Genomic DNA, 21,696 nt, shown 5'->3' with positions numbered 1-21,696 from the left:
TGCCCTTCGGAAATCCAAGGTGGCAGTTCTGCTGGCTGCCCGCCTTACGTGATCAAGAATTGAAAATTCTATCATTTCGTGATCACTCTGCCCAAGGCGACCTCCAACCTTTACATCCCCCACAAGACCTTCTCTGTTAACAAACAGTAGGTCCAGTAGGGCACTTCCCCTAGTTGGTTCCTTCACCAGCTGTGTTAGGAAGTTGTCTTCCACACACTCCAGGAACCTCCATGACTGTTCCCTCTCTGCTGCATAGTATTTCCAGCAGACGTCTGGGAAGTTGAAGTCCCCCACAAGAATAAGGACAGATGATCGTGAGACCTCTGCCAGCTGCTTATAGAATACTTCATCGGCTTCTACATCCTGATTAGGAGGTCTATAACAAACTCCCATCACGATGTCTGCCTTATTGGCCTTCCCCTTAATTCTTATCCATACACACTCAGTGTTGTCATCCACACTGTTAAGTTCCAGACGTTCAAAACTGCCTCTAACATAAAGGGCCACCCCACCACCTCTCCTTCCTTGCCTATCCTTTTTGAAGATTTGGTAGCCATCAATTACAGCACTCCACCTGTGTATGTCCTCCCACCACGTTTCTGTGATGGCAACTATATCATAGTTTCCTTGCTGCACAATAGCCTCCAGCTCCTCCTGTTTATTTCCCATGCTGCGTGCATTAGTATAGATGCACTTCAGCTGGGCTAATTGTCCTGCCACTTTCTTGGGTGGACAAGCCCTAATTTGCACCTGATCGTACTCAGACATTACTGTAGCTACCAAATTATCACTACCCCTCATGTCTTTGCTGTCACACAATTCACCATCCCCCACCATCACTGGGACAGGCTGCAAGACCTTGCTAACACTTTTATCCAGAAGCACTGGTACACTTCTCCCAGGCACCACTTTTGTAATCCTGGTCTCATCCCCATCCCCCTTCAAACCTAGTTTAAAGCCCTATAGATGAGCCCTGCTAGCTCTTGTCCCAGGATCTTTCTTCCCCTTCGGGTTAGGCTTCCTGGTTTCCTGTAGATGAGCCCATGATCAAAAAAAACCAAAGTTCTGCCGGATACACCAGTCTTGGAGCCAGGAGTTAATTTCCTGACTCCTCCTATTTATCCCCTCGTCAACCCCTGCAAATGGTGGGATAGAGGAGAACACTCTTTGTGCTCCCGATCCCTTAACCAGCCGTCCCAGGGCCCTAAAGTCATTCTTCATTGCCCTTAGACTTCTGGTACTTACCTCATCACCACCTACCTGAAATATCAGTAGTGGGTAGTAATCTGATGTCTTAACCAGGGAAGGGAGTTTTCTCCTTATGTCCTTAATTCTGGTCCCAGGGAGGCAGCTGACTTCCCTGTGGGATGGGTCCGGTCTACAGATAGGGCCCTCTGTTCCCCTCAGAAGGGAGTCACCTACCACAATTACCTTCCTTTCTTTCTTGGTTGAGGAAGTCCTGAGGGGGCGGGATGAGTGCCCAGCACTGGGCGCCTCACTGGATGGATCATCCTTTCCATCCTCGATCGCCTGGTCTTCGAATTCCAAAGCCCCATACCTATTCTGCAAGGGCAATTGGGATGGTGAGGGGGGCTGTGAGAGGTTCCGCTTGCCTCTCCGGGGAGGGATCTGACTCCACTCCTCCTTATACCTTAAGTTCTCTCCTTCCGCCTGGTCACAGGAGGGAAGGGGATCAACCACTTCCAATGGAGCCTCTTCCTGCTGCCTTGGCCTCAGGGTATGGCTCCACCAGTCTATTTCGTTTTCACAGTCTCTGATAGTTCTTAACCTTTCTACCTCTTCCTTCAGTTCGACTACCTGCCTGAGCAGATCATTTACTTGATCACACCGTATGCAGGCAGAGTCACTGGCTCCCTGTGAGAGCAGTGCCAGGCTCCGGCATTCGTTGCAGCCCGAAACCTGCACAGCCACATGCTTTCGTGGGAGCTCGGTCTGAGTTCCCACATTCTTTCTCGCAGCAGCTCTTGACTGTTTTGGGGGCATGTTCTTCTCTTGTGGTGGGAGGTGCTGAATCTCTGCCGTCAGCTTCCCGCAAGCCCTGAGCCTGTGCCCCTGCACACCGATGTTCCTCTGCTTGCGTTTGCCCAGCTTGTGCTCAGCTCGGACGCAGGGCTCTCAGTGACCTACCTGCGAAAAGTTGCGTCCTCGTCGCCCCTTCCCACTGCGGTGCCGCAGTGAGGGCCTGGGTGACGCCCACTGGCTGCCCGCGTGCTGGGGCAGCCCGTTTAGAACTGCCATGCCTGACGTTGTCTCCGCCCCCGCCGCGTCAGCAGCCCGCCCCCGAGCTGCCGGTTCCGACAGGAGCTAGCCGCTTTTCCCGGCTACGAGAGCCCTCAAAAGAGCCCTTTACCGGCCTTGTCCGCCGCGATCCCCTTCCCCAGTGAGGCCTTACCTTCACTGAAGCTGGTCTCCTCGGCGACTCGAGGGGGTTGGCAACTTTGTTCTATGCAAATCAACAGCAAATTGGTCTTTCAAAAAATAATTAGAGAATAATTTGTAAAGGAATAGAATATATATGGAGTTTCACACTTTACAGTGTTTTCACTGATAAAGCATTACTTTGCACTTGCATGTTTCAGTGCAACAAAGCTGTTTGGATGGGTTCTACCCAGAGGTGACAGAGTTGCCGCATCAGCCATCTTGTGTGGCCACTAGTCCCACAGTACCAGCAGGACCAAAGTCCTCCTGCAAGCAGCGATGATGGGAGGTAGAGTTGGGCTGAAGTATGTTATCTCACATTCCCAAGCAGATAGCTTTCAAACCTAAAAGCACAGAAGTCAGTTCACTTTCCCACAAATTTCAATCTTATTCAGTGTCTTATTATCTACACTTAAATTGATTTCAGGCTTGTGGAATGATGTCAGCTGTGGTTTTTCAAATGGCTACATCTGTGAGAGGCACAAAAGTTTTAAAAACGCGACACTTCCTTCAGCAGTACCTTCACCTCCTGGAGGCTGTCCTGAAGACTGGCTTTTGTTTAAAAATCAGGTATGATAACATCCACCTAAGCACAACGCTATTAGTCCTTGGGAAGGTACTTAAAGATATATGAGATGCCTTTTTTCTCTCAGATACTTTTTGACACTAATTATCCAAAGCTGCATTAAAAATTGAACCAGTTGCCCAATTCTTGCAAAATGATGGGTTTACAGGTTTTTGTTTTCCTGAGAAGTGGTCATCTCAGATACATTGGAAAAACTGCTACATTGTATATACTTTCAAAAAATGGAACTGAATTGAACTGAAAGTACCAGCGATAGTGTAAAACCAGTCATTTGAGCTGGAATGTATCAGAAATAAGGCCAAATTTTTCCAAACAAACTTCAATCCAATGCTTGCCTCTTCCCAAATGGGACAAACTTGGTGTGCTTATTAAGCAAAGGTTCTATTTTCTAATACATACAATATTGTTATGAAAGCACCCATGGATACTCACACCAGTGGAGTTTATGCCAGTAAACATTTTTTGCGTTTTTGTTACAGTTGTCAGAGTTATTTTCCACAAACTATCCAAGACAATTCTCTAACAGTGCTACTGGTGTGCCACAGAGCAGAGGGTGAGCTGTAAACATGGATAGGGCACACTATGCACACTCATAACTACCAAAACCCTTTCAGGGTGAATGTGTACGTGCAATGTAATGACTATGCACTTTTTAAGAACTCATGAGTCATACACTTCCATTAGTAAGAGAGTTGGAAAATGAAAAAGACTGAATACACATATGAGAGCACACTCACCATAGGCTCTAGGTCAAAAATGTTTTTCAGAAAGTTCAGGTGATTCCACATGAAACCCTGGGCTGGGCTTTACTTGTAAAGTCAGCTCTTTCATCTTTACTAATGATGGAGTATGACTTCTCAAAATCTCTGATTTAGTTAACACATTAGATTATCATCAGACTCCTGCTGTGATTTATAAATGGTTGCTTGAGTTTTGCTTTGACTTTCTCAGTCCCTCACAAAAAGACACAGTAAATTTAAAATTTGTGAATGGTTTTGACTTGGTTCCAGAGCTAAGTCCCTGTTAATTTTGCAAAATTACTTTGTGGGTCTGAGTTGGGCTAATTTCTACTTAAACTAGTGTAATTCCAATGTAAATTCCTTTTGCTGTCATTCACTAACAGTCCACACTCATTTCTCCCTAGTGTTACAAATTTTTTGGCTCTTCCTATGAATATTGGTCTACTGCGAGAAGAAATTGTATAAGCCTTGGAGGAGACCTAGTGAGCATACATAATGAACAAGTACAAGGTATAGTGCAACAGGCCTTTAGGTAATAGATAGCATTTACTCTGAATACAGTGGTTATTTCCTGTAAAGAAGAATGTTTCAAAAAGAGACAGTATGTAAATGTATTTTATATGTGGACTCGACATAAGTTATATGACATGAAACGTTTTTGGGAGACCTGGAACCACCTGTCATGCTAGTGATGCTAAGGGTCGCATCCTCCTGTCCCACACAAACTGCTTCCCATTATTTATAGGGTACCGATTAGCATAAAATAACAAATCCAGAGCTGGCATTTGTAGTTTTAGACACAGAGAAAGAAAAGGCACCCATGGTGTCTTTCTGCCAGAAACAGAAAGGGATATATTACTGTATCTCTGAAATGATTGCCTATATTCTGCAACTTAATTCGGGAGTAGAATGTCAGAGAAAGGCACATTTTCACCTTGCCTATGTTCCCAGGCTTCCATTTGCAGCTGTATATAGCTATATACATACATTTCCATCACTCAATCAGCTCATCCTGAATGTTGAAATAAGTGAACTCATCAGATAACATGGTGGTCAGACATTATTTTTTTTTTTTATCTTTCCTCTTTCCAATCTTGCTTCATAGTTCCAAATACTTTCACTCTTTGAGACTTTTCACAGGCAAAGGCTTGGCATAACCTTGAAATCATAAACTTGGGTAAATTTCTGATCAAACACTAATTAAAATCTATTTACAAGACTGTAACAAACAAAATACTTAAGGAGTTGTTTATGACCTGTCTTGAGTGATGACATGACACGTTCATCTTTTCTATTGGCTTTTTTCCAGCTTTTCTCACTTACCATTTGAAGGATGTTTCAAATGATCCCTGGATTGGCTTAAATGACATACTCAGTGAACTCAACTTTGTTTGGAGTGATGGAAGTGCTGTCTCCTATACAAACTGGGCTCCAGACTCCCCCAAACTTGTAGAACGTGTTTTGTTTCCCAGTCTACGTCCAGAAGATGGCCACAATCTGCAACACGTAAATACCACTTAGCGTTTACCGTCAAGTTAAATCTGAGGAGCAATACCATTTCAAGTAAACAGCTCACTTTGCTACAGACATTGCCTCAGCCTTCTCCCCAAGTTGTTCATCTATCTTTACATGGGATTAGTGATAAAAAGTTTCCATGTTTGAGTATTCTAGCTATCTTGGGAGTACAAAATGGCATTGCTGTAATTTTGCCAGATTCTTTGGCAAAATTGCAGCAATGGACAGATTGAATAAAGATTGGATAGAAGGAATAAAGTTTTCTTTTTCATAGTAATTTGCTGTTCATTTTGGAGAACATGTAAAATGTAAATGCAACATTAGCGTTTCAGAAGTTAATATATATTGGAAATATTTTCAGGTTTGAAAAGGTAACTCATGTCTGGAAAGGAAGGAGGAGAGGATGCAAGAGGAAAGAGTTCATTTTTTTTCTACTCCTTCCCTATTTAAATTTGTAGTTGAATTGCTAAGGGCCAATGTCAACTACTTTCTAAACCAATCAAACTCTCTCCACTGTTAGCACTGAAATTAAACCTCAGAATGTTGTAAATAAAATAACATCCTACATATTCAGACCAATGTGGACTGATTTGCATGCCCACATTGCCTTTCTTCCATTTACTTCCATATCTTGCTTTCAGAACCTGCCCTTCACACTATGTCATTCCACTCACTGTCCATCCTCCCTTCATTTTAGTATCTACACCTCTAGAGAACCCAGAAATCATACCTCTAGACAACCAGCTTGATCTGTACCTGAGCCAATTCATTCTGCTCTTGCCCATCCAGCCATTGGCCAAGGCATGCAGGAAGACATATAGGATACAGCACAATACATAGCTCTACTTTACTGCAGCTCTAATAAAGCTCCTGGGAAATATCAAGCAGGGGAAAAAAAGGACTGTGCAAAAGCACATTCTACTTTTCTCCTTCGCCTTGAAGATACTAACAGCTATCTCCTTCCGAAGATCCTTTTCAAAGGAGTGAAATAACATCAAAAAGTTACTCAAGCTTAAGAAACTAAAGTTTCTTAAGAGTCAAGGCCCACTAAAACAGGTGTTCCTAAAATTTCTGTGTGGCAGCTTAGTAGGCTGTTGCAGGTTGTAATAAACTTGAAGTTGCAGTTGCTTAAGAACTGAGCACCTGATCTCGTGGAGCCGCGAGAGAAATTCTAAGAACTAAAGCTGATCGTAACTCTGTCAAGGACCATCATTTAGATGATTCTATCAAGAGTAACCACTATTTAAAGTTGGCTTTGCAAGTCAAATGCAAAGCATGTCCTCCATTTATTTTTATTCCGTTCTGATTCTACAAACTTACTGATAGTCATTCATTAGTGGAGACAGAAGGTGTGACAGAAAGTTCTTGAAAATAATAGTGCCTTTCAACTACATCTCCTCAAAAATAACCAAATGAACAAGCAGGCTGAGCTGAAGATCACAAAGATTTACAAGACAGTACCAAGGTGGAGCTGGCCACCACAGAGGAGCCCAGAAAGGACTGAAAAGGATAAAAGGAAGGTGTTTGGGGAGTTGTAACACAAACCTTGCAATATCAGAATTCAAAGAAAAAAGGAGTAAAACTACCCAGGGGGTTACAGTACTTTGTTTTATAACTTCCAATATCAATGTACTCATACTCTTTCCCTTACTCCGACAGTTTGATTGTGTTTCTCTGAAGAGAGGTCATGCTGATGACACAGGAAAATGGGACAATGAGGAGTGTTATAAGTCCAAAGGATACATATGCCAGAAGAATAGTGGTGAGTTCTTTATCACTAATCTTAAAATTTAGAACACAGAGATTAAAATAAATTTCCTTTTTTAACATGCTTTAGGTCAGTTATCATTTTTTAGGTAAAGGATCAGTAAAATCTAAGGGCCTATCCTGCATCCCAGTGTTAGCAATGTTTTGGAGAAGGGAATGATAAATAAATTATCAGAATTTAGGAAAGCAAAAGGATTTTATTTTTAACAGTGGAATTAAATAGCTAAAAACCACAACCATTTTAATTACATAGGTTCACAATGACCTACAGATTATCATAACTGGTCAGTTCTACATTTATCCAAATAAACCTGATAGTCACAAAGCTGCTAAGCTGCAAAGAGTATTTTGAAAACACACAGGATTGGTGTGTAATTTTTGACTGATAGGGTGAATTTGCCTTTGCAATATAAGATACTGATTCAAAATTCTCATAGGCTGAAAATGTTATTTCTTTCATCCAGAAAATTCACTGTGATTTTAAAGTTATCTGTTACTTATAAATAACTAATGAGAAGGTGTTCAATTCCATTAGCAATTTTCCACTAGGTTTGTAAATAATGAAGTTCTTATTCAGTTGCTCAAGTCAAATATGTGGCCTCCAGATTTAACTAATCTTGGGGTGTGGTTTTTTTTTCCTTATTGCTACAGATCCTGAACTCTTTAAGTCATCATCAACAGTGCTGGACTTTACTTTTCACCATTCTGGTGGCATTAGCTATTCTGTCACCCATTCCAAAATGAATTGGGATGAAGCACAGAAAAACTGCAATAACAATGCCTCAGAGCTTGCCAGCATTTTGGACCCATATAGCCAGGCGCTGTTGTTCTTATTTGCACAGGAATATGGAGAGCCTCTGTGGATTGGTCTTAACAGCAACACGGTAAGAACATCACGTGACATACAGATAGTCAAGCTGAGACTGGACCTGATCTTACTTTATACTCTCTTCTCGTAACCTATAGGAATTTCTGACGGTGTAGTGCTGAAAACACATCAGTACAATACCCATTGACGCTGCAGTTCTTCAAATAAGACTCATACCGTAGAGATTTTAATGACCTAAGAACTCTTACATGCACAAGGAAATGCTCCTGCAAGCCAGTATATAACAATGCTGTGTGTTTGTGCTGTGTGAGTCATTTAAATGGTCTGGAATATAACTTGTAAAATCTCCCACATTTTGAGTTTATTTTAATATAAAAGATATTCCAGGAACAACATGCATCCTGCGCTTCTGCCATGCCTTTATGTACCACAGTGATCAGTGACATGGCATCTCAGGTTGCACATCTGAGACCTGTGAACAGATGTTTTTTAGATGTGTATTTATGCTCACACATTCTACTAGAACAGTCTTATTTATTGTAGCAGTAGCAAAATACAGCTGTGAACAGAAAGAAGGGTAAAAATTAGTTAAAGGAACCTGGAAGTTATATGATATGGTACATATTGACTACTGGATATATGTTTTCATTTGAAAATGCAATTGGTGTAATTGCTCCCATTTAGAAGTTAGAATAGTATGGAAAAATAAATCTGTTTGTGAGATGTCTACATCAGTTGTATGACAGGGGAGGGTGAACATTTGGATGGTAGGTGTGTTTTGACATGCTACACTCTTCCCCATGATTCACACTCACAGTAACTACAACAAAAGCAATGGTGATCAGCACTGCTTATTAAGAACACTCCCACCCACACTTTCATTTTCCATGCAGACCTTTGGGTGGTCCTACCAACATGATGTCTTATCTGACTCCCAGATTTATGCCTTCTCTCACGCCCCCTTCCCATTTCCCAGTGCTTGAAAAATGCTCTGAATTTATGTTAGATACTTTTTGGAGGGCAGAAAAGAAAATCATTCTGCATTCACATTTGTGGATAACAGACATGGTACATTTTGTGGCAGTTAACATTTACAAGCACAAAAAGGGGGCAGTAGCAAGCATATGATTCCATACTGGTTACATGAGAGTCCTCTTGAGGATCCTATGTAGTAGCTATGTCACTCTCAGCAACCTTGAAATTACCATATAGATTTTCCTTCCAGACCAATGGCAAGTATCAATGGACTGACAGATGGAGATTAGTTTACAGCAAGTGGTCCAGTGGGGAACCAAAACAGACATTAGCATGTGTCTACCTAGACACTGATGGCACCTGGAAGACAGCTTCTTGCAAGGAAAAACTCTTCTCTGTCTGTAAAAAGTCGGATGGTAAGTGATCGAATATAGGTGTCTAAACTAGAGGTTGTGTGGATTCATCAACTATGCTAAATATAATAAGCCACTGGAAAAATACTTATACAGTAGTATACAGGAAGACACGAGTAGCTAACTAACGAGCTCTAAATATTGACAAAAATTATTCCCAGAAGTAAATTAATTCATAATAATAATTACCAAAAGCCTAAGAAACAAAGGATTGAATATTCATTAATTTCTTAGCTATTCATTCTAATAGGAAAAGTCATTCACTTGCTATGAGATCTATTTTGATTAGGCATCAGATGAACTTCTGTATCCAGTTTGGGTCACCAAAGCTTGAAAAGGCTCTCAGTCAGCTAGGGTTTTCAGATGACCAGGAAACAAGAATTAAAAGGAAAGATTATAATTGGAGTTGGACAAAAGACTAAGAAACAGAAGTCTAAGAGAAACCAGATTATCAATTTTAAATATTAAAAATAAGCCCTAAGGAATGACATTAAATTCTTCCCTATGTCTGATATGAGTTGGAAAGGAGTAACAGACTTAAATACAGCAAGGAAAACCTTCTAATTGTATCAGTACAGAAGCCTTTAATAAATACTTCGGACAGGTCAGGGAATCTCCATCACTACAGGCTGCTAAGAACAGGCGGGACAAATATCTGTTAGAAATTATATAATTACATATCAACTTCATGTCATCTGTGAGCACAAGGATGAAGTAAATATAACCCCTTGAGGAGCCTTCCAAGCACAAACTTCTATAATTTCTATGGAAATAAGTATAAATACGATTTCACAATTTAGCTGTATTCTTGTTTTTGTCACCATTATGGAAGATCTTGAATCATTAGAAAATTTAAAATTGCATGCCAAATTACATTCAAAGATGTTGTAATTTGACAAAAATCCTCAGATTTAATATATAATGTCTATTTCGACTTTAATAGTCTGGAATCTAATTTGAGAGCTGAATGTTCCTTAATACGGAAAGAAATAGACTGTAGAAGACTCACAGGAAGAAAATGTAATTTGGCAGAACATTTAATTTTCGTTCCATCTGCATTTATCTTCTCATCCAAAATCTTCCTATTATATCAATCACTACAGAATTTATTCAGGATGCAGTTAAATAAAAAATCCTGCAAACCATGTTTAGATATACCAACACTTTCACTCACAATCACAATTTCTGCTATCAGCTTTTGATCCTGTTAAAAAATGATACTGAAGTGTCAGAGGACATTTTAAAAATAGCAGTTTTAACTAATTAGGCAGACATTTATGCCAGAAAATCAGCTGGATATCTTATTGACTAGAGTGATTACAAAAATCATCACTAGATAGAATCTATACTTCTTATAGACTAGTGTATCTTCCTGATCACCTTGATAAATGCATATGAAGCACAATATGCTCTCAAACACAAAATCAAATCCATATTCAAGATCTTCTTAGAACTTGCTTCATTTTTTCTATGATGACAAACTTTGTATAGTCTGTTCAGTTTTGTTTGACTAGTATAACGGGCAAAACAAATTTTATAAAATAACGGTTCCAACTACCTGATCTCTCACCAGTAATGGCCCCTACTGAGCCCCCGCAACTTCCTGGAAAATGCCCCGAATCAACAGGACACAAATCTTGGATACCTTTCCATGGCCACTGCTATTACTTTGAGGCCTCCAGGAAAAGAAGCTGGTCTCAAGCTCATCAGGAATGTGCCCGACTAGGTAAACGTGTTGTTTTAGAAAGATTGAGGATGTAACTAAACACATAAAATAATGGGTAATATTGCTAAGGAAATCTTACTTTAAAACTTCAAACAGTGCTTTTTAGCTCGCTTTTCTGAGCATGCTTTTTCACAATAAAACTAAACTTTGTCAGAGACAGAGGCCTCTGATATCTCAAATACCACGTGAAATACGAATATCTCAAAAATATGAAATTCCTACTAGTTTTATGGAAGTCAGTAACTGGGTAGGGAGATACACACTTTTAGAGTCCCACTGAGGCGCAGGCTGCAGGGCTAGCCTTCCCTTCCCAAACATAAGGGAATCCACACACAGTGTAAACTAGGAGACACAAACTCATAGGAAAGTTGTCTTTGTTAGTTCCAGGGCACAGTTTATTAATTGGACCTCACTGGCCGGACAAGAAACGAGATGGAGGCACCGTTTAGCTTTCAGGAACCAGTAAAATACAGCCAGCCATGCAGCTCCTGCTCTGGAACAGCCCTAACTGCCGTCTACAGTCTGGAGAGAAGAGCTGTATGTGGATCACAGTATCACAGTATCACAGTATGCTAGGGACTGGAAGGGACCTCAAAAGATCATCTAGTCCAATCCCCCTGTCGGAGCAGGAACACCTAGATGAGGTTGCACAGGAAGGCGTCCAGGCGAGTTTTGAATGTCTCCAGAGAAGGAGACTCCACAACCTCCCTGGGCAGCCTGTGCCAGTGCTCTGTCACCCTCACTGAGAAGAAGTTTCTTCTCAGATTTAAGTGGAACCTCTTGTGTTCCAGCTTGAATCCATTACCCCTTGTCCTATCACTGGTCGCTACTGAGAAGAGCCTGGCTCCATCCTCATGACATTCCCCCTTTATATATTTATAAACGCTAATAAGATCACCCCTCAGTCTCCTCTTCTCCAAACTAAAGAGACCCAGCTCCCTCAGTCTTTCCTCATAAGGGAGATGCTCCACTCCCTTAATCATCTTAGTTGCCCTACGCTGGACTCTCTCCAGCAGCTCTCTGTCCTTCTTGAACTGAGGGGCCCAGAACTGGACACAATATTCCAGATGCAGTCTCACCAGGGCAGAGTAGAGGGGAAAGAGGACCTCTCTCGATCTGCTAACCACCCCCCTTCTAATACAGCCCAGGATGCCATTGGCCTTCTTGGCCACAAGGGCACAGTGCTGGCTCATGGTCATCCTGCTGTCCACCAGGACCCCCAGGTCCCTTTCCTCTACACTGCTCTCTAACAGGTAGCTCCCCATCCTATACTGGAACCTGGGGTTGTTTCTGCCCAGATGTAGGACCCTACACTTTCCCTTGTTGTATTTCATGAAGTTATTCCCTGCCCAAATCTCCAGCCTGTCCAAGTCTCTCTGGATGGCAGCACAGCCCTCTGGCGTGTCAGCCACTCCTCCTAGCTTAGTGTCATCAGCAAACTTGCTGATAGTACACTCAATTCCCTCATCTAAATCATTAATGAATATATTGAATAATATGGGCCCCAGTACCGACCCTTGAGGCACTCCGCTGGTTACCGGCCTCCAACTGGACTCTGCCCCATTGACTACGACTCTCTGGCTTCTCTCCTTCAGCCAGTTCGCAGTCCACCTAATTATCCGGTCATCCAGTCCACACTTCCTCAGTTTAGCCATGAGGATGCTGTGGGAGACCGTGTCAAATGCTTTACTGAAGTCAAGGTAGACCACATCCACCGCTCTGCCATCATCCATCCACCTCGTTATTTCCTCATAAAAGGCTATGAGGTTGGTCAAATATGACTTCCCCTTGGAAAAGCCATGCTGACTGCCCCTAATAACCCTCTTATCCTTGATATGCCTTGAGAGGGCACCAAGGATAAGCTGCTCCATCAGTTTCCCAGGGATGGAGGTGAGGCTGACCGGTCTATAGTTACCCGGGTCCTCCTTCTTGCCCTTTTTGAAGACTGGAGTGACAGTCTTCAAAATCAGGGGAGAGGAAAAGACACTTCACGTTTCTGATTTCTTCTGACTGTTCACTAAGCATTGCTTGTATGCAGCATGCGTTTCAGTGTGACTAAGAATAGGAAACTTCCCATACATTAGCACTATATGTCTGAGTGATAGTCTTCTAATCATAAGAGAGAATACAAGGGTTTCTAGAAGCACATCCTCATATGCATGAAAACACTGACCTATGACTGAATAAACAGAAAAAGGAGCTTTGCAAAGGCATTTTACTTGACAGCTGTGTGACAATAGAATTCCTGAAATGGTCCTAGAAATTACTAGAAAAATTAAACATTATACCAGAATAAAAGGTCGCATTTGGACATTGGTCCATACTCTAAATTCTTACACCTTTGCCTACACGCTACCCAGGAAGGTGGTCATTTCCTGATGATCCCAACATGGCTTTGTGTATTTGTAATGCCAGGGCATATGGCAATTATAAATCAACTTCTGGACATCTTCTGGACAGCAACCTCTAGCTGCTCACACATCCTATCTATCCCTGCAGTACATAGCATCAGGTACTGCCAAAAATGCTGCCCGGCCACTGATGGGTGACAGAGCTGTAGTAGCAAGGTGCTGACTACATCATATGTACCACGTTCAGCCTACTTGCATCACATTCTGCAGTGTGGTTGGACTCTTCCAAACCATACTGCAGGAAAACAATTTTTCTTCTCTAAAATACCAAAGGCTAAACAAAAATCCATGTCTTTCTGCTGATTTGCATCCATACAGCTCACAGTCATGCTCAAAATATAACATAGCGATATAATAACCATAATGAGACTAGTGGATATTACATGCAAGAATCAGCGTCTTTTACATCTTTTAGCATATTTTTTTTGTGTTGATTGACTTAAATTGTAGGAAAATGAGACATTGTGATGTGTTCATTAATATTTTTTCAGCTGCTAATTTGGTATCAGTAGGAGACTATACTGAAGCAAACTTTCTGTCAGACACCATTAAGATCCTCCATGGAAAATCACCGAACTTTTGGATAGGACTAAAAGAAAATGACAGAGGTAGTATCTTCAATCTTTAATCATACATTATCGTATCATACAAAATGATGATATTAAAAAGAAAGCAACTTTGTATACTTGAAAGTACACATATATAAAAAAAAATAGAAAGTTTATTTCAAAGCATGCTCATATATGCTTGCAAATGTAACTGAAATATTTAACTACTTATTCATGTTATAATTGTTTGCTTTCTCCATCACAACTTACTGTCTAAACCCCCGTACTTTATACATATATGCTCATTTTAAATATTAGGACAGTGGTTATGGACAGACAAATCTGCAATGGATTTTGTCAACTGGCAAATGGGAGAACCTTCAAACAAAAGACATAAGGAGTGTGGAGAAGTATGTGCATTGTCTGGCTACTGGAACACCAACATCTGTTCTTTCACAAAAGGATATATCTGTAAAAAACCAAAAAGTAAGTAATATTTCTAATACATTATGGTTAGTAATGCCTGATAAGGTATTTTCGTTGTATAACGTAAAAATGTAAAACACTACAGGTTTGTGTGCAAAACCAATAGAGCCTAATAGCAGGATTCAGCTGCCTAAATACTGATTAGTCCCACATGGCTTCCAACTGCCTCCTCAGGAGGCTACAGAAGTCCTGTAAAATTACCATCACCCCTGTGCAGCCATCATGAATACTTCAGACCCCTATGTTTAGGCAAAAGAATGCTAAAAGAGCACTCATTTTTATTAAAAAGCCAGTTTTCAGTACAATTTTCCCTCAAATATCACACAATCCAAGCTCAAAAGCAACATTTTGTTTAGTTTCAGCTGACTATTCAAAAAAGGAAAAGCTTGTATTGATGAGTGCAATGAAAACTCTGTATTGTACAAATACTGGAATTGGTGATTCCTGTCATTACTCTCCTTTGAGCTGATGGATTAGAGGAATACGATAACATGCATTCTTGTGGCACTGTTTATCATGTTTAATAAAATGCCGGTACTATCCTGATAGCAAAATTATCACCTGCACAAAAATGCAAGAGTTGGCCGACTGAGATTAAATGAAAGTGGTCCAGAACATGAACATTTTGTTTGATTAAATTTGATATTTCTGTTCACCTTTCCCTTACCTGCTAACTTTAGGAAGTGCAATTACCATAGGAAACACATCCACATGGACTAGTTGCCTCTGACACAAGGGGCTAAACTCACAGAAGGTCCTCTTCAGCTCAAGTTAAAAGCTAGTGATACATCTCTAACACTTGAAACCTCCACTCAGGAAATTTTTCATGTTTCAGAAAACACCTTAAAATGATTAAGGATCCTGAGGGCAGTTTCTCGTAAATGAACGCATTTGAAAACACTTGAAGAAATAACAGAAATCTGACTCTAATTTCATATCTTGTTGGGTATCTCGGCTGAGGAGGTCAGATGTTCTTGGAAAGAAGAGCCAATCATCCTACTAGACATTTACCCATGCTTGGCTCCATCTCTCTGGGAGAGCAACAGTTACCAGCAAGTGGATTTAGGGGGAATTGTCAGGAATAACTGTAGTCGGGAAGATTAAATTGCCTGTTTTTAAAAGCATTCAGAATAAACATTTTATTTTCCTTTCAAAAGCTCCTGAAAACACAGAGATGTCAACAGAAAATACAGGTAAGTGAATACTTACTTTTAAGTAGAATTATAAGGAGATGCTCAAATACAACAAGAATATAATTACATAGTTTCTAGGTATTAGTTTTGAGAGTATTTAAAGAGTCCATAAACTTTATCTGAATATAGGTATAGGAAGTAGAGGTTATTCTGAAGTAAACTGGGTTTTGACCAGATTTAATTATATTTTCTTTGGTTGTGTTATTTAAAAAAAATAACAAAGCCACTTGTTGAACTGAAAATCTACACGTATATTGCATTTGTTTGATTTCTAGTTAGAGAAATCCCAGGAATTGTTAGATTCTGAAATCTAGGTCAAAGGTGTTGATTCAATTTCATCCACTTACAGAAGGGAAAATGGACAAAGTACTTTCCGCTGGCATCATTTGGCTGCTAGTTCTTCTAGCCCTTTCTATAGTTGGAGCTGGAAGTATAATTTATTTCTACTTGAGGAGGAAAAGACAACACCAGCTACATATTTCAACCAGAATGAGTGGACCAGAAGAAACTGTGGATATCCAAGAAAAAGATGCACATACTGACATGTAGTCTGACAAAATGCCCATATATTCCAACTAACAAAAACCAGCCTATGAATCAGCTTTGCATTTTCCTACCCAGATAATAGTCTCCTCTCGTCACAAAAATAAAGTTCATGGATTTATATAAATACACACAGATATATAGTCCCTTCAAAATTTCCCACAGTGTGTTACAGTTTCTTTTGTTTAGTTTGGGGAGTATACTTTTTTTTTTTTTTTTTTCACATAAATGAGAATGGCTGAAAAGCTGGCTCCAGAGGTGTTACGGGAAGATTCTCACAGATATTTACTACGTGAAATGATTTTATTTGACTCAATATAGAAATTCTTCTTTTTACACACAGGGGAAATCATTACCCACATCTTTACATTACTTTTCCTGCTGTATTACTTCAGTGTTATCTAGACTATGATGGGAAACACTGCTCATTTCAGATCTTCAGCTTCACAGTTCATGATATTATCTTTTCATTCATGTAAAACTTGTTATAATACCCACACCTGTGAATTAAATATTATTTCCTTACCAGAAAATAGATGGAAAGATGCAAAAAAAAAAAAAAAAATTGAAGAGACTCCTTTATTCCAATTTCTAGTCTGAATTTTGGGAATAATTATGCCATTTCCTACAGCCTTGCACTTTTCTATTACTCTGTAAATATCAACATTTTTCTGCCAGGTTCAAATTAATAATAAAATACAACAGTAGATGATCTTCCCATTGGATTTTATTTCAGTAATAATGCTTTCAGTATGCAGAGATGCCCCTTTTCAAATCCAAGCATATATAATAAACGGCTGTCTTATACTGCTATACATAACTCTCCAGTTTAGAGAAATAAAATTACTGATGTACTTTTTGAAAATCAATTCTTCCATCTTTTGTTATAATTTCCTTTTTTAATATACTGTCTAGACCCTTTTTCAGCTATTCTTCAATTGTACAATATAGCAGTGCTTGCCTCAGGGGACAGTTTATCATTCTGCAAATTTTAAGACATGCATCAACCCTTCTGAGTTATGAAAACACCTTTCTCTAAGCCACAGGAGGGCACCTGCCACTAAGAGGTCTCAGTGAAGAAGCATACAGAGGAGCCTCTATCAAATATCTGCAATGGGAAATAGATTCTCTCTTTGGCGCTTCTGTGAGAATTGCAGTTAGAATTTCTTTCCCTCTCCATATGCTTAAAGTCTTCAACTGACAAAAAGGTGATGCCATGCTAAAGATCTCTTTAAAAGAGAAAAGAGTATCTGGAATAAGTGGAATAGGTTTCTGTACCAGGACATCTGCACCAATACCTGAGGAGCTTGAGAACACACATGTATTACCTCTATTATTTACCTTTTTTTTAGATATCCAGTAAATAATAAAGGCTCCTAATTAAAAATGTTATTGATAGCTACTGAGAATGGAAGTACCCCCTTCCTTTAGGAATACCTGCTTCAGTTATTTTACTGAGGGCTGTCGTAAAATATGGGGAACCCCTGCTAACATGTTTCCTCCTGAGCTTTCAATTTTTTCCCCTGCACTCCTTTGATAGATGGACACACATTATTCTACACTTTTGGCTAAGTTTGTAAAGAAGTTTCACCGATTACAAATATAGAAAGATGCATAAAGATTGTATGGCTTTGCCCTTTCTGGTACGTCTGTGTGACATTATTTAACCAAGAGACCTGGTAAAAAAAAAAAATCAAAACCAACAAAAAACTCCCTACAGGTTCTTTAAAATAGATTTAAAAGTTAAGTAAATAAAAAGTAAATTTTACAATTAGTGTCCTTTGTAAAGCCCAGAGATAAGTGCCCTTAGATAAAAAGAAATTCCTTAAATTACTATAATAAGTCCTGTAATACCAATGCCTGTGATAAAGAAACAGTCACTGCTATTTTCAGGAGGAAATAGGAAATAGCTGAGAGAACTTCACACAAAACTGTGCAAACGAGAAAAACACCACCTGCTTCCCATAGAGATGACTAGAGATAAAATTGTTTCCTGGTATGTGCTACAGAAATCTGGGAATACATCGTTACTCTTGCCTTTTGGAGGAGGAAATGGTAGAATTGCTTTTCCTGTTCTATATTTACAAAGAGTATAGGCTGCTGTATCCTACCATACATACACCCAGCTTAGCGAATCTGATAAATTAAAATTACCTTTCCCAAAAGAATAAACAAAGCATACAATAGAAGAGACTAATTTTTTTAAAGTTATTTGTAAGTTAACCGTAAAAATCAGGAGCTCATAACAGAGGTATTCCGGTGCCTAAATCGAGCACAGCCTAGGACCTCCAGAGAAGAAGCCTGGCTGGTATCACCACCGTGTGGGAAGCACGGAGAGCTCAACAGTCAGGCTGCTCTGCATGCCAGCTATCTGTGTTATCATATGGAAATCTTTTGATATACATTCATTTTTACGTACAGCTATTTTGTAGTTAGACCGAATATCACGTCTGAACAAGAAATGGACAGAATCACTGGCTAGGCATAAGGTACGCTGCTCCTCCTGCATTAGGAAAATAAGGAAAGGCACATATAAGGAGGACATATAAGGATTTATAATTTTATACGTGCATTTTTATGTACAGCTATTTGGTAGTTAGACTGAACATGTGCAAGAGCAGCATCCCTTATGCCTTATACAAGCATGTAAGTGTCACATAAGGAGGATCCTGCAAGAGACTGAGACACCACAAAGGCTGATCCAAAGTGCCTCTTCCAGAAACAGAAAAGACAGAGTGCTGCAGTGAGAACCACGGTGAAAGTAGGTGAGGGCAGATTGAGCCAGTGCAGTGGTGCTCGTACATGGCAAAGGGCTGAGAGGAGGGCCACAGCCCTGATCAGACCTGATCACATCAGGCAGGCACCGTCACCGATACTCGCTACCTGCAGCACAGGACAGCACTGCCATAGCAAGGATGGGTCATTCAATCTACTGATTCTCAAACAACTGACCAGCCACTGGGGCAGAGATCAATGTGTCCGATCACTCTGACTCCTCTGTATTCATCTTTTGGACTTGATATTGGATAGGACTAAGACATGAACCACACACCATACATTGCTCAGGCACAGAAGAGGGCTGGCTTGCGCTTGGTTAAACTGCACAGGGCAGAGGAGACCCTGACCCCTTTCAACACTCCATCTCAAATCCCAGTGTTTCTGCACACGTCAGCTGTTTGGATGTTTCTCTTTTTTCTTCAAAAAGTCCTGCATACTTAAAAGCTCTGTCAGTTCAGTGCGGGAGATAAGAAAAACACTGCTTGATATGAATGTCTCTGTTTAAATGAGCTTCAGGGTAGAGAAGACACACCAGCACTCTTGTCAAATATAAGTGTTTATACTGATGTGCGCGCGTGTATTTGTGTAGGATTTTTCCTCACATTTTAATAAATAAATGATGTCTGATTTTCCTCACCAGTTTCTGAAGAACACACCACCTCCTCTGTAATCAGACTGTGATAATTTAATGACAGAAAAATGTACTTCAGTTCTGGAAATACAGAATCCTTAGTCTTCTTGTAGCCATAGGAAGTTTCATTTTTCAACTACAGCCACAGAAAAGTTGGTATGATACTGTGTTCAAAATACCAGAGTTAAAACATGGGAATCTATAGAATCACAACCTATGTGCTGTCTTAAAATTATGAAGTCAGGTCTCTAAGATTTAATCTTTTCAGTTTTCTGTGCTAGTTTGCTTTTGCATCTGTTAGAACATTTTGTATCTGATACTACTGCTGCACAATGCACTAAACTGTTGACAGAATGGAAAATTTTAGTGTAGACAACAGGACTGGCACTGCTGGCCCTGGTTGGTTTTATCTGTAAACTTTCCTGGTGCATTTACTTTGCAGGAAAAAGACCCATAGTAGCATCACAGTAAATCACGAGCCCTTGGAGACAGTAAATAATATGATAAAACTTAGCATGATAAAACTTAGTCCTGTCTCTCAACCCTTCTGGTATCTGTCAAACAACAGATCCTAAAAGGAGTCATGAAACAATTCAACTCCTTGCTACTGCCCATCAATTATGTATGCACTAATTTTGATTAATTAATTTATACTCTACTACCTGTTTATTCTAGCCTTTAGAAGGCCTACTTTTCTCTTTGTTGACCTTCATAAACTGCTGTATGTAACAGGCTGGACCAGACCCGGGCCATGTGGTTTACACATTCCCTTTATGAATTATATGAAATTTGTAACATGCAAATTCATTCATTACATTTATAAAAATAATTTTCAGCCTTTTGAGTATTTTAAACACTTTAAACATTTCAGACAACAGAAGTAAAGTGTACCCTGAAAACTTCTAAGGGTTTTTTCATTATTACATATTTGAAAGCTTCTCACTTGGACAAAGCATAAGACTGAATCCAGGTGTTAAATTGCTTATTACAATAAACTTGTAATCTTCACATTTCTACAAATAACCCTGCTGTGTCTTAAAATGAAGATGACAAGTTTTGTGGAAATGGTTTCAGGCTAGTTTCCACAGTCATAGGAAGAAAAATTCTGGACACATTTTCACATAATATTTTCCTTATTTTTCATCATAATAATTTGCAATTACAACATAATCTCTTTCATACATCAGCTCAGCTATCTAAGACACCTGAAGGGGATGGAATTCATCTCACATAATGTAGGTATCTAAAACGTAGACATATCTAGCTGAACTACTCACCCAAGGTCCTCATTGTGGTCAGCACAGAGAAATGGTGCAATTACTTAATCCAGTCTAGAGACTGACAAAAACCTCTAGACTCTGACACAGAGAAAGCCTAAACCAATTATCTCCCAGTAACTGAGTTCTGCAGAATCCAATCCTTAATTGATATCTTATGCAATCTGGCACAGCACACACTAACTGTTTTTTGTTGATTACATTTATCGTCAATAGCTCCAGGCTATTTCAGGAAATAGCTAGCAAAACCAGTCCCAATAGATTTTTTTTCCCCCTGCTTGAAAGCCACTACTTTTGGAAACAAGGCTTCTGTTAAATTCAAACATTTCTGTTGATTTTATTTTCCATACTAATTCTATATATATATTTTATTTTCCATACTAATTCTATATATACTAATAATGGAGCAGGTAGCATTTCTTAAGAAAATGTTAAGAACATTGACAGTCCCTATGAAAGTACAAATCGTTGACCCTAACTACAAAGGAACTACCTCTAAAATAAACTCTCAAGGCAACCATCTGCCTTTGTACTGTCATGAACACTTCCCATCCCAGTGCCAGGATGGGTGAGAAATCAGTGAAGTATGTCTGCTTATATTCCTGATACAATCTCTGTATTTAAAGTATGTGCAATTCTGTTTCCCTGAGCAGCAGCTGATGTGTACCCTACACCAGTGAACCCTTGAGAAGCTTAAGTTGTACTGAGCATCAGAAATGAGGGCTCTGCCACTTCCATCTCCATCACTGATGCATATAGCTGAGAATGAAAAACAGCATAAAAGTCCTGTTCAGTCTCAAACCAAGTGCTGCTGCTAAAAGTTCCCTCTCCTGTGTAGA

General features: G+C 39.8%; 1 protein-coding gene across 1 annotated transcript in view; it reads left to right on the top strand.

Moving 5' to 3' along the window:
• LOC309669028 (macrophage mannose receptor 1-like) overlaps positions 1 to 17,034 on the top strand; it is a 40,630-nt gene extending 23,596 nt beyond the window's left edge. Inside the window, exons 20-30 of the mRNA XM_082479597.1 lie at positions 2,867 to 3,009; positions 4,170 to 4,275; positions 5,075 to 5,271; positions 6,940 to 7,042; positions 7,699 to 7,931; positions 9,102 to 9,267; positions 10,838 to 10,990; positions 13,893 to 14,009; positions 14,268 to 14,435; positions 15,593 to 15,628; positions 15,978 to 17,034. Of these exons, the coding sequence (XP_082335723.1) occupies positions 2,867 to 3,009; positions 4,170 to 4,275; positions 5,075 to 5,271; positions 6,940 to 7,042; positions 7,699 to 7,931; positions 9,102 to 9,267; positions 10,838 to 10,990; positions 13,893 to 14,009; positions 14,268 to 14,435; positions 15,593 to 15,628; positions 15,978 to 16,177 (1,622 nt within the window). The 3' untranslated portion in view covers positions 16,178 to 17,034. The remainder of the gene's footprint in view (positions 1 to 2,866; positions 3,010 to 4,169; positions 4,276 to 5,074; positions 5,272 to 6,939; positions 7,043 to 7,698; positions 7,932 to 9,101; positions 9,268 to 10,837; positions 10,991 to 13,892; positions 14,010 to 14,267; positions 14,436 to 15,592; positions 15,629 to 15,977) is intronic.
• The last annotated feature ends 4,662 nt before the right edge of the window (positions 17,035 to 21,696 follow it).

Source organism: Vanellus vanellus (genome assembly GCF_965231255.1).
Source record: "Vanellus vanellus genome assembly, chromosome: 2".
NCBI classification, from domain to species: domain Eukaryota; kingdom Metazoa; phylum Chordata; class Aves; order Charadriiformes; family Charadriidae; genus Vanellus; species Vanellus vanellus.
This window is presented reverse-complemented; position numbering and strand designations above follow the sequence as displayed.